Source organism: Oryx dammah, unplaced genomic scaffold (genome assembly GCF_014754425.2).
Source record: "Oryx dammah isolate SB20612 unplaced genomic scaffold, SCBI_Odam_1.1 HiC_scaffold_29, whole genome shotgun sequence".
In the NCBI taxonomy this organism is placed as follows: domain Eukaryota; kingdom Metazoa; phylum Chordata; class Mammalia; order Artiodactyla; family Bovidae; genus Oryx; species Oryx dammah.
The window spans coordinates 73,893,702-73,910,399 of NW_024070213.1; the positions used below are offsets into that span (position 1 = coordinate 73,893,702).

The following is a 16,698-nucleotide window of genomic DNA, read 5'->3' on the forward strand; positions in this document are numbered from 1 at the left end:
TGGAAGCACAGACTCCAGGGCACTTGCGTTTCAGCAGCTGCAGCACGTGGGCTCAGTAGTTGCGGTCCCAGGATCTAGAGCGTGGGCTCAGTTGTTGTGGTGCAGGAGCTCAGTTGCTGCACAGCATGTGGGATCCTCCCCATGAGGAATCGAACCTGTGTCTCCTGCACTGGCAGGCGGAATCTTTACCAGTGAGCCACCAGGGAAGTTCTTTATGTTTTTAAAAATGTTTTCCCCTGTAATTTAGCCATTTAATTCTGGCTCATTCTATAAACTAGTGGATGGAAGTCACTGACATGAATTTTGAAACTTTCGCTTCTTGGAGGAGAAAAACATAAATTTCTCTTAAAATAGTTTGGGCAAAAGGAAAGGACAGTCCCGCTGCCAACATTCTTTGTCTCTCTGGGTCACTCTGAGTGTTAATTTGAATAACAAACATCTATGTGCATGAAATCTGCTCTTTAATTCCATTAGGTTGACACAAACGAACAGCTGAGAAGAATAGCCCAAATGAGGATTGTTGAATATGACTACAAGCCTGAATTTGCGTCTGCAATGGGAATAAACACTGCCCATCAGACAGGTACAAACACAAACTCGCTTCTTGATTTTATGTGCTCAACTATTCACATTTTAATTCCCACTTCATCTGGAGGCTGTATGCCCATAGCTCTTGACAGCATCCTGTCATTCTAACATGTCCCCTGTGAAAGCTATAATCACCAGAACGGGGCAGGTTAAAGAAATTGCTGTGTCATCTTTACTCAACAACACCCCTACCCCAACTCCTGCACCCCAAGGTACTGGTGGATGATTCTGAACGTGTTGTTTTTCTTCCCCAGAGTCCTCTTGCTCATGGGATGTGGGCTAAGGGACAGATGGCAGAACAAACAGCCCTGGACACCCTCTGGGTAGAGGGGGAAGGTGGCCGGGCTGGTGGGTCCAGTCAGAGGAAAGGCAGAGTGGTGTCTATACTCCAGACCAGGAATTCTAAAGAAACAAGGACCATTTAGGGATCAGAGTCCGCCTGCAGGAAAAGAGAGAAAATCAAGCTCCAGACTTATGTCTATGCACAAGGATTTTAAGGCACTTACCCTTTCCAACTTTGGGCTCAGAGTCTCAAGAAAGAGTGGAGAAAACAATACTCCCACTTTTTAAAAAATTGATTTATTTTTTAATTGAAAGATAAATGCTTTACAAAATTGCATTGGTTTCTGCCAAACATCAACATGAATCAGTCATAGGTATACATATTTTAATCTTAGAGTGGTTCTGGGATCCAAATTCCTCCTTTGCTTCAAATGCCTTGTAGATCAAAGCCAACACTGAGGAGGGATAAGTATCTATTTGCAAAGACATCCTGTTCGCCATTCCCATTCGGGGAAAGGTCTTTTCCTGACGAAACCTGATGGAGTGTTTGTGTCTAGGAATGATCGCCCAGGAGGTGCAAGAGATCCTGCCCAGAGCTGTGAGGGAGGTCGGCGATATCACGTGTGAAAACGGAGAGACGTTGGAGAACTTCCTCATGGTGGATAAGGTAACCCCTGAACAGATAGCTCCCCTAGGGCTCGAACCCCACAAGTGAACCCCCTTCTGTGGCCAGATTATTCTATGTTCGATATTCACTGTGCCCTGAATATCCAACCAGGAAATGGGACAGTAAAAAGAATTCTTCACTGAGCTGCAGAGTAAGCAGGTATTAATTGTTCCACACTGGTCGTAGGGACCAAAAAAGAAGTCGCGTTAGGGAAAAAGGGGAAAGGCCACAAAACACCACTGGAAACCATGGATCTTGTCTGAGGAGCAGTGGCCCTGGGAAAGTCCACTCACCCAGACTGCCCTTCAAACAAGGACCAAACATCATGAGAAATAGTGACAGCCAGTTTTGATTAGAGTTTGTCTTGAAAAACGAGACTAAACCTTGCGAATGTGTCATTTCTCTCACATGATATCCTTTAAGTTATAATTAACACAATGTGCTCCTCTTAGAATGATTGAAGACTGAATGAAGTGTTGAATTTTTTTTTTTTTTTTTGAGCACAGGTTTTCAACAAAACTGTATGTTTGACTTTCACAGTACAATCATAAAGTGGGTCATTTTTACAAAGATATTCATGAGCTTCATCTTTTTTTCCCAAGGGCCTGTCGAAATTCTTTGATATTTAAATCATTCTCTCTCTCTTTTTTCAAATCGTTCTCTTGTGAAGAAAAGTCACCACCCTTGTAGATTAGTTCCTCTTCGCTTGTTAAGGAGTCTGCCATTACCTTACTAGCTGATGCTTCGGTTATGATTTGAGGGGTTCTCCCAGATCACATCGTTAATTCTGTGAAATCCTGCATCTTTCGCAAGGTTTGCAGATTCTCTCTGCGGCTGATTTGCTTTCCATCGCATTATAATATTTGGTGCTAGAGGGAAGGCTGATTGACATGGGGATTTCATGGTAGTCGGAAGAGATGTTTGAGTGAAGACTAATTTGTAATTTGTGAGCTCATCGGGTCAGTGCTTCAAAAACTTCAAAGTGAGCATAAATCAGTGGCTGCTGCTGCTGCTGCTAAGTCGCTTCAAACGTGTCTGACTCTGTGCGACCCCACAGAAGGCAGCCCACCAGTCTCCTCTGTCCCTGGGATTCTCAAGGCAAGAACACTGGAATGGGTTGCCATTTCCTCCTCCAATGCATGAAAGTGAAAAGTGAAAGTGAAGTCGCTCAGTCGTGTCTGACTCTTAGTGATCCCATGGACTGCAGCCTACCAGGCTCCTCCATCCATGGGATTTTCCAGGCAAGAGTACTGGAGTGGGGTGCCATTGGTGGGGGCGTTATTAAAATGCAGGTTTTAGTTCAGCCAGAATAGGGTGAGACCCAAGATCCTGCATTTCTAATCAGCCTCCAGGTAAAACCAATTTTGCCAGTCCTGCCGGTCAGCAAGACACATCTGGAGTAGCCAGGTAGGCCCTTTCAGTCTTCTACCTACAAGCTCTTAGACAACAATCACTTAGATAACAGCATCAGATGGCCTGTTCACTGGGCTGCGAGGGCCGAGTAGTAGAAGTTGAGTTATTAATACTTCTTCCTGCCTCTGATTCCCCGGAGAAGAGAATGGCAAACCACTCTAATATTCTTGCCTGGAGGATCCCATGGATAGAGGAGCCTGGCGGGCTACAGTCCATGGGGTGGTAAAGAGTTGGACATGACTAAGCAACTTCAATTTCACTTCCCTGCCTCCTAGGACCACATCCTCCATAGGAGAAATTCTTCAGTCTCTCAGATGTAGGTTCACTTGAGAGGTGTTATCATCAGAAATGTATTTGAAGAAATTAAAAAAAAGTTTTTTGGCCATACCACATGGCTTGTGGCTTCTTAGTTCCCTGACCTGGGATCGAACCTGGGGTCCCTGAGAGCACCGAATCCTAACCACTGGACCAGCAGGGAGTTACCCAGATATTTATTTTTAATAATAAAAACAACACCAAAATTTGTATATAATTTACTTAAAATACAAACTATTTTATATATAAAATAAAATGTTATAAAATATATTTTAAAATATAATAAAATATAAAATATATTCAGAGGTATCGTATGGAATTTTCCAGGCAAGAATACTGGAGCAGATTGCCCTTTCCTCCTCCAGGTGATCTTCCTGACCCAGGGATTGAACCCACGTCTCTTACATCTCCTGTACTGGCAGGCAGTTTCTTTACCACTATGCCACTTGGGAAGCCATTAAGAATATATGAAAATATAAAATATATTTAGAGGTATATGTAAAATAAAGTCACCCTCACACTCTTGCATTTTCAAGCTTCCTGGGGTGAGAGAGCAGAGCCCAGCTGTCAGCCTCAGGGTCCTGGAGTACGTCACCAGGCTGCCAAGGTGGGGGCTCTCGGGGTCTCGTCTGGTAGCAGCTGTCTTACTTCTGTCTCCAGTCCTTCCCTGGAACATTCAGGATAGAGATTTCTATGTTGCCTGTGTGGGTAGCACCTGCTGAGGACCTTAGGACTGTCACTGTTCAGTAAAAACGTCTTCGGGTTTTTCTTGTAAGATGGTATGGAAAAACCCGAACGAATGTTTTGGCCAACCTAATAGTTCTCCCTCTGGCCTAGTATTTTCCCATTCCCAGATGAGTTGAATGGAGACAGTCAAGAGATTAGCAGTTCTGAGGGCCAATGCCCCACTTCCCGTGGGGAAGCTATACCCCAAGTTCATTGCTAGGAAACCAAGCCCAGAATCCTAGGAAGGTAGAGGAGGTGGCATTCCTATTCCAAGCAGCCAGGTTCACTTATCGCCTGAAAAGCCATCCATGCCAAGAGGGCACTGAGTTTATAAATAATTAGAACTGACAAGAGTCCTGAAAGGAAAAGGGACGATTCTCTTAGGAAGAGGACCTTGTAGTGATATGGTCTATGGCAACGCCACCAAGGCCACAGTCATTTACAGCATCTGTGACACCAAGAGCAGATGAACATCCCCACACTCTAAAGCCTGGCTTTCTTCTTTGACTCACTTCTGAGGACAGACTTGAATTGCTGGTTTAAACCTCAAAGCTCTGGAATATCCCTCTTCTACATTATAATTTCATCCCAGATTATCCTTTGTAGTGAAGTAGCACAGGGTGATATGAGAGGTCCCCTCCCTGTACCGGAGAAGGCGATGGCACCCCACTCCAGTACTCTTGCCTGGAAAATCCCATGGATGGAGGAGCCTGGTAGGCTACAGTCCATGGGGTTGCTAGGAGTTGGACATGACTGAATGACTTCACTTTCACTTTTCACTTTCATGCATTGGAGAAGGAAATGGCAACCCACTCCAGTGTTCTTGCCTGGAGAATCCCAGGGACAGGGGAGCCTGGTGGGCTGCCGTCTCTGGGGTCACACAGAGTCAGACACGACTGAGGCGACTTAGCAGCAGCAGCAGCTCCCTGTACCAGGAGGAAGGAAGCCCTTTGGAATTGCGGACAAAGAATTTTGCATAAATAAACCTTGTTTAACTAAACCTTAACTAGGTACTTCTTCACTTTGTTCTATCCCTAACCCAAATCTCTCTATCGTGTCGCTTCTTCTTCACAAATGTATTGTCTCTTTGTCTAACGAGTTTAGAAGTTTAGTTTGCTGCTCCAGTCATGTTTTCAGGTCTTCATTCTCTTATGAAATTGCCCATGCATATGGAAAAACTCCTGGAGAAGGAAATGGCAACCTACTCCAGTATTCTCGCCTGGAGGATCCCACGGACAGAGGAGCCTGGCGGGCTACAGTCCATGAGATCGCATTAAATAAAATGTGCACACATGTTAAAAAAAAAAAAAAGGCATAGGGTACGTGATTCCTATTGTCCACACTCTTTTTCTTTTTTCTAAAGTTTTTTTTTTTTTTTAATGTGGACTATTTTCAAAGTCTTTATTGAATTTGTTACAATGTTGCTTCTGTTTTATGTTTTGGCTCTTTGGCTGCAAGGCATGTGGGATCTTAGTTCCCTGACCAGAGATCGAACCCACACCCCCTGCCCTGAAAGGCAAAGTCTTAACTACTAGCCTGCCAGGGAAGTACCTCCAGGCTCTTTCTTAACTGTGTAATGAGAAAGATGTACAGACTCTTGCTTTCCTGGGCTCCTCCCTATTCATGTCGCACCATGGCAACCTTTCTTGCTTTGTCCAGGCCTGTTTGTTTTCAAGACCTTCTATAGCATTTCCTGGGCTTTGTGTATTATAATAATAGGTGGAGATCCAATTAAGATACAAGTCTCTCCCTCTGCACTCCATTGCTCTTCTCTTTTATAAAGAAATTCTCACTGGAGCTAAAATGCAAACTAGAACCTGGAAATGTTGAAATGTTGTGCTCCGTGATTGCTATATCATTTTCACCTGGACTTTGCAACTTGAAGCTGAAGTAGGAAAGAGAATTCTGGATCTTTACAGATTGTCCATACAACCAACCAAAGTTGGAGATTAGGGATGTCAGCCAAAGTTGATGTAAGCCACTCTTCTTTCTCTTCTTCCTTTTTTGTTTTACATATGAGTTTCACATTTTTTTTTTAATGTGGACCATTTTTTAAAGTCTTTATTGAATTTGTTGCAACATTGATTTTGTTTTATTTATGTTTTGTTTTTTTGGCCGTGATTCATGTGAGATGTTAGCTTCCCAAACAGGGATTGAACTCACATCCCTTGTATTGGAAGGTGAATCTTAACTCCTAGATGGCCAGGGAAGTACCCTTTCTCTTCTCAATAGGAGAGATGACCTTGTGAGATAAACCTCTCCTGGGGTGATGTGCTGCTTCTCCAAATTTCTCATGTTTTGGGTGGCTCAGTGAAAGCTCAGCCATGGGAGATGGGGTAAGAGGACTCGGGGTTCCTACTGAGAGCAAGGGAGCCTTAGCGTAGACACCATAGTCTCCTGAGCTAGACTACTGGGGCTCTGTCTTTTGGCTTGCTCATCTGTCTCTTTACTTGTCAACTTTTAAAATTTGTTTCTGTGATTCTTTGGGAACAACTGGTTCTATTTCTTGAGCGTTATTATTAGGTATACGCGGTATAATAAAAATGTCCATAATAAATGTAACAACTGCCTTAAAGGAATTCACAATGGAGTCTATATAAAGATGAGGTTCATCTTATGAAGCACTGGTTCTTGAATAATCTGTTTGTGTGTGTTTTTGAGACTGCATGGTAGAAGCCACCCTGCCATAACTTAGTTTGTGGCCACTTTTTCTCTTGGATTCTATTTTTCCTACAACTGTAATGTGGCAAGAATTGTCTACTTGAGTCATGCAAAGAAAAACAACACTTGGTTCCTGTCTTCAAGTAGCCATCAGTCTAAGCAGGGTGATGTGACAGGTACACAAGAAACAAAGCTCTAAGGTAAAACATGAGATGTAATGAATCTGTGGAATGCATAGATGAAGTGGTACCTCAGTTCATAGGAAGGAGAGGGGCTCCCTGGAGACTAGGCAGGGGTTCTCAGATGGGAGGGAAGTGACGAGACTGAGAGACAAAGGAAGGGAGGCCTTGGTGGGTTGTGGGGACTGAGTGTGGCCAATGTGGGAAGGGGATGATATAGGGCCCCCAAACCTTCCTTTCTCTCACCCATAGTATCCGTTTGACACCCAGTCCTGCTGTTCTTCCTTTGCCACTTATGTCTTGCATGTCAGCTCCCTTCTTTATGCTCTCCGTTTTTCTCCTCGGCTATCATAGCAACCCTGTAACTGACCTACTAGATGCCAAGAGAATCATTTTCCTTAAAAACAAAACAAATATCTCATCCTATAATCCCCCTTTTCCATTGTTGAATTTTCACTGGCTTATGACTACAACCCTCCACAATCTGGATGGAATCTTCCCTTTCTAACTCATTTCCACACCCCTCAGCCACCAAACACCATCTGACTGAGCTGAGACCTTCAGAATCTGATGTATCTGCACACACACGCATGTCTTTTTTCTGCTCCTCACACTCCAAGTTTTGTTTCTGCTTGGGAGGTGTTCTGTAGACTGTTCTCTGCCCTAAAGACCCTCCCTTCAGATGATCTCATCACTTCTACTGCAAAGCAAGACCTTCCCTGACAACCTTGGCTAAAAGAGTCTCTGTGGTGCTGACTTCACTTTGTTTCTAAGATCCAGGGCCGCTGTGAGGGTGCAGAGTGCCTTGGCAGTGATTTGAAAAGGGCACTCCCTCTAGCTGGTGCAGGCCTCATGCTCCCCCTCAGCAGGGCCTCTAACATGGGACACACAGCAAACTTGCTCCCAGCATCCTGGAGACTTCTGTCCCTATCTGACGTGAGCTCGTTTATTTGCCTACTTGTTCTTTGCCAAGCTCCCTGGGTGGTTGTGTGAGAGCGAATCTTTCTATATTTGTCCAAACTCTATCTCCAATATTTTCTATGTGGCATTAACCCCTGGGTTTAGGGGACTGTAGGATTTTGAGAGATCTTGGGTGAGTGAGTTAATGAATTCCATGATGGCTGGATTGCTCCCGTCTACACACTGCCTTAGGCCTTTGGATAGACATCTTCTGGAGTGTTTTTTCGCATTCTGTTATCCTTCTTTTTCTATTCAGTGTCTCCTCCACTGGACTAAGAGTTTCTCAAGGTTAGGAAGGTGCCTCCTCGATCGCGTGTGTGTGTTTGTGTATGTGGGTATGTTCAGGTTATTTGTTTATTTTTGGCTGTGCTAGGTCTTCACTGTGCTGTGTGAGCTTCTCTTGCTGTGGAGCACAGGCTCTAGAGTGCCCAGGCTCAGTAGTTGTGAGATCAGTAGTTGCGGTGCATAGGCGTAGTTGCCCCATGGTATGTGGGATCTTGGCATCCTTGCCGGTCATCGAACCTGCATCCCCTGCATTGGAAGGCAGATCCTTAGCCATTGGACTGCAAGGGAAGTCCCCATCCTGTGTTGTTTAAAACAGTATCTGATACCTTGTGGGTTCTCAATAAGACTTTGCTTATATTAATGCATGAGTTTTTGAATCGCAGTGAACAGAAGAGACGTGGTTCTGTTCACATAAGGAAGTCAGAAGGAGAGGTGTTTTTCTGGGGGAAAGATGAGTTCAATTTTGAGTCTGGGATGCCAGCTGAACTTTCAGATAAAGACATACGGAGGTGACTGGAAGTATAGAATGTGAGCGAGCAATTAGGGGATTGAGGGGGCAAACTTGCTCCCAAGTGGGAGCTGCAGACAGGGGTGAAGGTATTAATTCATAAGGAAAAAGTTATGGTCACAGGTCACAGATGGGAAGGCTGTGGTGAAGTCTGGTCTGCAGATACTTTTTTACCTCACGATGTTTAAGAAATTTTCAAATTCATTGTCTGCTTTTAAAAATTAGTATGGAAATTCCCTGGCAGTCCAGTAGTTAGGACTCAGAACTCCCACTGCAGGGGACATGGGTTCAATACCTGGTCAGGGAACTAAGATCCTGCATGCCAAAAATATAAACAAATAAATAAAATTAGGAGATCTTCACACAAATTTCAGATTTCTGGCTCCCTTGATATCAGATCTGGGAATGTGGTACTAAGGAGTGCCACCCCTCTGCTCTGCCCTGTCCCAGCAGTTAGTTTAAAAGTCCCTTCTTTTCTCATCAAGAGAGGAATAGAATTCATTTCTTACGTGCAGTGATATTTCCCATAGAAGTTAGTACACCCTGTTGTACTCACTGATTGACTTGACTCCAAGCCGAATGATTAAAGCTCATATGCTTTTGCAACCAACTCTGGATATTTTAACAACTGACTGCTTGTCTGTTGATTATCTTTTTTAAAAAGTTACTTATTCGGCTGTGCCAGGTCTTAGTTATGGTGCATGGGATCTTTAGTTGTGGCATGTGAACTCTTAATTGTAGCATGTGGGATCTAGTTCCCTGACCAGGGATCGAACCCAGGCTCCCTACATTGGGAGCATGGAGTCTTAGCCACTGGACTACTAGGGAAATCCATGTAGATCATATTCTTTCCCAGAAGCTCTTTACACTGGGAGCAGGGAGAAAATTCTCTTGTTTCTTAATTTTAGAGAGAAATATGCCATGTACTAAGCTTCCCTGATGGCTCAGAAAGTAAAGAATCTGCCTATAATGCAGGAGACTCAGGTTCAGTCCCTGGGTTGGGAAGATCCCCTAGATAATGGAATGACTACCCATTCAAGTATTCTTGCCTGGAGAATTCCATGGACAGAGGAGCCTGATGGCCTATAGTCGATGGAGTTGCAAAGAGTCGGGCATAACTAAGCGACTAACACACACAGACACATACACATAAGACATTTATTGTTTTCTTGGAAAGTTTCTTTTTGTAGCTATATCTTTAAAAAGTAATTGCTCATTTATTTTTTTCCATGCACTTCAACAAGATGGGTTGATGGATGGATGGATGGACAGATGTGTGATAAAGGAATTAGAGCAATATGCTAATTATGAAATTAAAGTGGGAGGTGGTATGTGGGCATTTACTCTGCAATTAAAATTTTTCTAATGCATGCTTGAATTTTTTTCTGTATGCTTGAAAACTTTTGAAATAAAATGTTGGGAAAAGAAGCGCTGTTCCAGACACCTAAAACTGCAATTTAAATATTGTGTCAGCAGGTGGTGGCAAAGCTTTAAAGATCAGGTAGCCCATTTATTCATGCCTTTACTAATTCAATACCTGGAATTTCACATTTTATTTACCAAAGTGGTGGTGGTGGTGGTTCAATCACTCAGTTGTGTCCGACTCTTCGCAACCCCATGGACTGCAGCACACCAGGCTTCCCTGTCCTTCACTATCTCCCAGAGTTTGCTCAAACTCTTGTCCATTGAGTTGGTGATGCCATCCAGCCATCTCGCCCTTTGTCTTCCCCTTCTCTCACCTTCAGTCTTTCCCAGAATCTGAGTCTTTTCCAGTGGCATCAGGTGGCCAAAGTATTGGAGCTTCAGCTTCAGCATCAGTCCTTCCAGTGAATATTTGGGGTTGATTTCCCTTAGGATCTACTGGTTTGATCTCCTTGCTGTCCAAGAGACTCTCAAGAATGTTTTCCAGCCCCACAGTTTGAAGACATCAAGTCTTTGATGCTCAGCCTTTTTTATTGTCCAGCTTTCACATCCCTACATGACTTCTGGAAAAACCATAGCTTTGACTACATGGACCTTTGCCAAAAGTTTCAAAGAGAATATTTTTGAATAGTTTCTTAAAAAATAAAGTCTTTAAGGATACTCCAGTCCCCTTCTGATGAGTACTGACTTTTCTTTACCTGTAAAGTCTGGCCACTAGGTCAGAACAGCTTCTTCCCTGTAGGTATAGTTCAGTTTGCTTAGCCTTCATCCATGAAGCTCTTAGATTGCTGAGCTCAGTCTCAACCATGTAGAGTCCATCACTCTGCCTTCGAACGACAAACTGAGTTAAGAGCACTGGAGAGTAGGTAAAGAAACTTTGGACTCAGAGTGGTATCTCTCAAGATGTAAAATCTGTTTCTTTTCTTTGTTTTTTTCTCTAGTAGATTTTCCTCTTTGTCTTTATCTCTGGAACTTTAGAGTGGAGGTACTACCTTCCTCCTTGAGCTGCTCTTTTTCTTTCTTACATTTTTTCTTCTCTGCATCCTCCTCTTTCATGCAACCCCTGACAACAATGGCTGCCATGCTAATGTGTTTCATATATATCCTTGGATAGTCAGGCTGTCTGGAATATTATTAGTGTTTCATGAATGTGTTTTAAATTTCTTTGAATTATATACATCTGCTCATACTCTGATGCATGAAATTCCTTGGCTTGTGTCCTTACGTTCTCTTCCAGTGATGGACTCTTCCAACTCTGTTGACCACAACTATTCAGCAATGAATGTTCTCACACAAGCCTCCTTGTGAATATGTGGGCGGTTTTCTCTGGCATGCATTCCGGAAGTGGTATAGGATATACACAGCCTTAATTCTACAAAATACTGCCAGAGTGTTAGTCAGCTCCAACTCATAACAGCAGTACATGAGGCTGACTGCTTCTCTGTGTCTTCATCAATACTTGACATTTTCAGATTTTCTATTTTTTTCACTTCTAATATGGGTAAAGTGGTTTCTTACTGTTTTAATTTGTGTTTTTCTGATGAGTGATAAAGTTGTACATCTCTTTCTTATATTAGCTATTTAGGTTTCTCCTTATGTGAACTGCTTGGCCCAGTTTTCCACTGGATTACCTTTCTTTTGCAGGGCAAGAATATACTTTTCCACTTGATGCTGTTATTTAAGTTTTTTTTTCCTACCATTGCTCTCTTAAATAAAATAGACCAAATCTATACCAATGGTTTAAGAGAGGAACAATTATTTTTTGTTTCAATGGCTTCCTTCCTAGTGCTAATCACAATTTAAAACTATATTATTTACTTCTGGTTTACTTGTTCTTGGCTAATCTCCCCACTAGAAAACATGGTCTGTGAAGGCAGAGATCCTATCTACCTTACCTGGTCTTCTTCCTGTACTTAAGACAGTCTTCCCAGGTGGCACAGTAATAAAGAATCCACCTGCCAGTGCAGGAGACTCAAGAGACACACAGGTTCCATCTCTGGATCAGGAAGATCCCTTGGAGAAGGAAATGGCAACGTACTCCAGTATTCTTGCCTGAAAAATTCCACGGACAAAGGAGCCTGGCAGGCTACAGTCCTTGGGGTCACCAAGAATGAGACACGACTGAGTGAGCACACACACTTAAGACAATGGTTAGCACATCCCAGGCCCTTGAAAAAGAACTATTGATTCTGTTCATTAATTGAACTACATGTGCCATGCGTTGGTCCTGAGGAGTCATAAGAAGCTGCTCACAAAAAAGAGCTCATTGGCCACCCAGGGAAGACAAGAAATCAAAGAATTGCAACAAACTGTGCCATGTGTTTGTTCAACTGGAAACTTATCTCAGTCAAAGGACTCAAGCCCTTCCACAGAAAATTACATTGAAACAGAGATAATGAAAATTAAGCAAGAATTCTAAAGCAAACAAACAAAGGGCAACAATAAAACACACAGTTGTAAACAGTTTTATGAACTTGTGCTCCTCCCATGTAAAGCAGAGGTGAAAACACAACATCCAGAGGAGTGAGCCCAAGAGTTGCCCTGTTTGCAAGAGAAAACTGCCTGGGAAGAGGTTTGCAAGAGAAAACTGCCTGGGAAGAGGTTTGCAAGAGAAAACTGCCCCGGAGGAGGGAAACCTGACTCCAGGGACCTGCTAGAAATTGAGCTGAAGTCTGAGCTCCCACATCATCTCAGAGCCTGCTTTTCTGGTTTGGGGATTCTAGTTTTTTTTTTTTTTTTTTAATCCACATCAAAGCTTGGTGAGCTGTCCACAAATAAACTCTTGGACAAAGATCTAAAGCTGAGTTTATCCAAAGCCTAAACAATTGTCAGGCACACCCATTGGCTAGAAGACAGTTCTTCTCCCTTGGACAATCATTTTCATAATACTCAATTATAGGCAGCTTTATTCCCATGATTTTATTACAAAAACATCAGTCTATGCAACATCAGATGCCACAAGGAGAGATTTTTCAAGTCTGTGACTCTCCCTGGAAAGCAATGAGTCTGTTTCAACTTCTCAAAGCATTCTCTGTTATCAGGCTTAGTTATCCTTCCTTAGTGTTTTTAGACAGGGGACAAACTGGGATTCCCAAAGAGAGGAGAAATCAAGTCCGCTGCCTGGCTGCTCCACCGTGCGGGGCTCATTTACTGTCAGTCCTGCAAGGGACCCGGGAGCATTCTGCAGTCTGTCGCCTAGCAGGTGAGGAGGCGGTGAGAGGATGTGTACCACCAGAGTGGAAGTCACAAGGCAGGTGACTGGCCCATCCCACCGAGGGTATCAGACACCAGTGTTGATTTGCTTAATTCACTCAAATTTCCTAACATGGAAAGGGAATTTGGAACATAGACTTCGCTTCTCTGAGAAACCTCAGGTAAAGAAACAGACTGGAAGTCTGGCCACGCCCTTAGGTTTCACCAGAGAGCAAGCCTGTGTTGTCTCAGTGCTTCAGGGCTTCTTGAATCACGGCTGTAAAAACGCTCATTCATTTATGCCCGGTGCTGAAGAATCTGCTGTGGACGAGAGGCAGGCCCTGTCTCCAGCGGTTTATAATACTGGTCAACATGCCACCAAGTGAAAGGCAGGTGGGTGAAGAGGGATGACAGATGGTCTAGGCAGAGGGAGCAGTCAGAGGCCAGGGGATACCTGATATATGTTCCATGAGGGGCACAAAGTTAGGTATGATTAGAGCGCAGCCTGCGAAGGGGACTGTGTGAAAGGCAAGGCTGAGACAGAGGCATGTCTAAGCTAAACAAGGTCTCTGGTTTCACAAACTCTTCCTGTTGTTTTTCTGTGCACACACACTTGCCAAACTACCCTGCGTGTCCTTCCAAAAAATATGCTCACGCTGTCCATGTATACCCCTACCCCAAACCAAGTCTTTTAAATGCTGGGTGAAGACTACCCCTACCCCCAGACTTACGAGCAATTTTTGGTGGCAAGCTGGTTTAATCATTAAAAAAATTTTTTTTAAATTATGGTAAAAGTCACATAACATAAAACATCTATTGTAACCATATTTGCCTTCCTGGTGGTTCAGATGATAAAGCATCTGCCTGCAATGCGGTTTGATTCCTGGGTCAGGAAGATTCCCCTGGAGAAGTAAATGGCAGCCCACTCCAGTACTCTTGCCTGGAAAATCTCACAGACAGAGGAGCCTGATAGGCTACAGTCCATGGGGTTGCAAAGAGTAGGACATGACTGAGCGACTTCACAATTGCACGGTTCAGTGACATGAAGTATATTCACCTCTCACCATTATCCATCTCCTGAATTTTTCACTGTCTTCATTTGAAACTATCTCCATTAAACACTAACTCCCCATCCTCCTTCTCCCATGCAACCCAGCCCCTGGCATCTATCAATGTACTTTCTGATCCTATGAATTTGACTATTCTAGGTGTCTCCTATAAGTGGAATCAAACAGTATTTTTCTGCATATTGGTATGCACTGGTATGCATTTTAAAGATTGACTTAATAAATGTCCTATAAACAGATTGTACCTTCTTCTTTCTTTCTCCTTTACTATACTGCAGGCTTCCTAGGTGGTGCTAGTCAGGAGACATAAGAGACATGGGTTTGATCCCTGGATTGGGAAGATCCCCTGGAGGAGGGCATGGCAACCCACCCCAGTATTCTTGCCTGGAGAATCCCACGGACAGGGGAGCCTGGCGGGCTACAGTCCATGGGGTCACAAAGAGTCAGACACGACTGAGCAACTATGCACTCACACACTCTATTCAGTAGGTTCTCACCAACCATCTACCTCATACGTAATAATGTACATATTAATTTTCATCATTTTTACACCATGATTGTAAAGCTACATTTCAGCTGAGGTAGTGGGTTTCATTTGAAATGGTCACTAATAACTGGACAGAGTTGAGTAATTAAATTAGATTCAGTTACAAAATAGTTCTTAACCAACAGTGGGCATCAGATGGGGAAGCTTTTTAAAATTCCCCAACCCTATGCACTTCTCACTCCTAATGAATATGAACCTCTGCATGCAAGCTGGATACTTAGAAAAAGTTCCTCAGCCATCTAGGTGCACATGCATAGTTAAATTGAACTCATGGAGACCTTATCACTTGCATAGAAAAGGTCATTTTCAGAAAATTCTAGATTACATTTTTGGTTAAAAATGTAGTAATGGTTTTGAATAATACATTTGTACTGACTTCACTATGATGATAGAGGATAAGTCAGAAGTCTTCTAATAAGAGTCAATCCCCATGACATGTCCTCGAAATTTATTTATTTTTTGGTACTCTGCCTTTGGATCCATAAACTCAAAGCCATCATTACTATCGAAAGGTAGTAGTAAACTCCTCTCCAGCTCCATTTCCTCTTAAATAGGAGGACACATGAGTTATCTTCTTGCCCATTGGATCTACATGGAAGAAGCGTGGTGCTGGCAAATTTGAGTCGGAGAGATTAGAGCTGGCTTTTCCCCATTATTGACATGTAACCAATGGCAGCCCACTCTAGTACTCTTGTCTGGAAAGTCCCGTGGGCGGAGGAGCCTGGTGGGCTGCAGTCCATGGGGTCGGGAAGAGTCGGGCATGACTGAGCGACTTCCCTTTCACTTTTCACTTTCATGCTTTGGAGAAGGAAATGGCAACCCACTCCAGTGTTCTTGCCTGGAGAGTCCCAGGGACGGGGGAGCCTGGTGGGCTGCCGTCTCTGGGGTCGCACAGAGTCGGACACGACTGAAGCGACTTAGCAGCAGCAGCAGCAACCAAACAAGTGCAGCCGTCGCTCATGTGTCATGAGGCGGCATAAAAAGTCCCGTGGGGAAGCACGGCAGAAAAAACTGACTGTGGTTTAGAGAGGACATTAATATCATTTTCCACAGTCTGTTTTAGTGTGAACTAAATCACAAATTAATATATCAAGCAAGCTTTTTTTTTTTTTAAGGAGAAAAAATGAAGCCAGTTGCCAAGGAAATTTTTTTTAAATATTATGAGGAATAGTAATTCCAATGAGGATGGAGAGAAGTAGGTAGATTCAGGAGATTCTGGATGATGAACTGTGTGATGGATTTCCCGCTGGGGGAGAGAGTCAGAGATGATGCTTGGGAGCCTGTGTTGGACTGCTAAGTGGACATCATATGACCTTGTGACCCACTCTAAATAATACAGTTATAATTCTACTCTACGGCTTTCTACTCATTACAGTAAATTGTAATATGACATTTATTATGGTTTAGAACCATAGAATGTCATTCCTATCTTCGTGATTTCTGACTTGTTTTTATAAAACAAATTTAGAAGTAAAGGAAAATCTGTACCAGAATTAGAAAATTTAGAAGAGCCTTTGTGAGGAGACTTTTTTTTTTTTGCATTGGTTTTATTTTGTGATTTATTTATTTTAAAACATTTTTTTTAGTGAAAATTTCAAATATACAAAATGAGAGAGAAGAGTAATAAAATTTATATTTATACACAGTAATAAAATTTATATACTTCACTTAGATTCCACAGTTATCAATTTATCTCTGATCTTGTTATAGTTAAATAAACTATCCTCCCTCACAACTGAATTTTTGTAGCTTTGTTGAGATATAATTGACACACAGCACTATGTCAGTTTAAGGTGTACAACATGATGATTTGATATACACTTATATTGCAAAATGATTGCCATAATAAGGTTTATCAACAAACCCATCACCTCATATAATTACAT

The 16,698-nt window shown here is 42.8% G+C and overlaps 1 protein-coding gene across 1 annotated transcript in view; it reads left to right on the forward strand.

Moving 5' to 3' along the window:
* Positions 1–16,698, forward strand: part of MYRFL (myelin regulatory factor like) — a 120,852-nt gene that overhangs the window by 76,455 nt on the left and 27,699 nt on the right. Inside the window, exons 14-15 of the mRNA XM_040233940.1 lie at positions 475–583; positions 1,428–1,537. Coding sequence (XP_040089874.1) covers positions 475–583; positions 1,428–1,537 — 219 coding nt within the window. The remainder of the gene's footprint in view (positions 1–474; positions 584–1,427; positions 1,538–16,698) is intronic.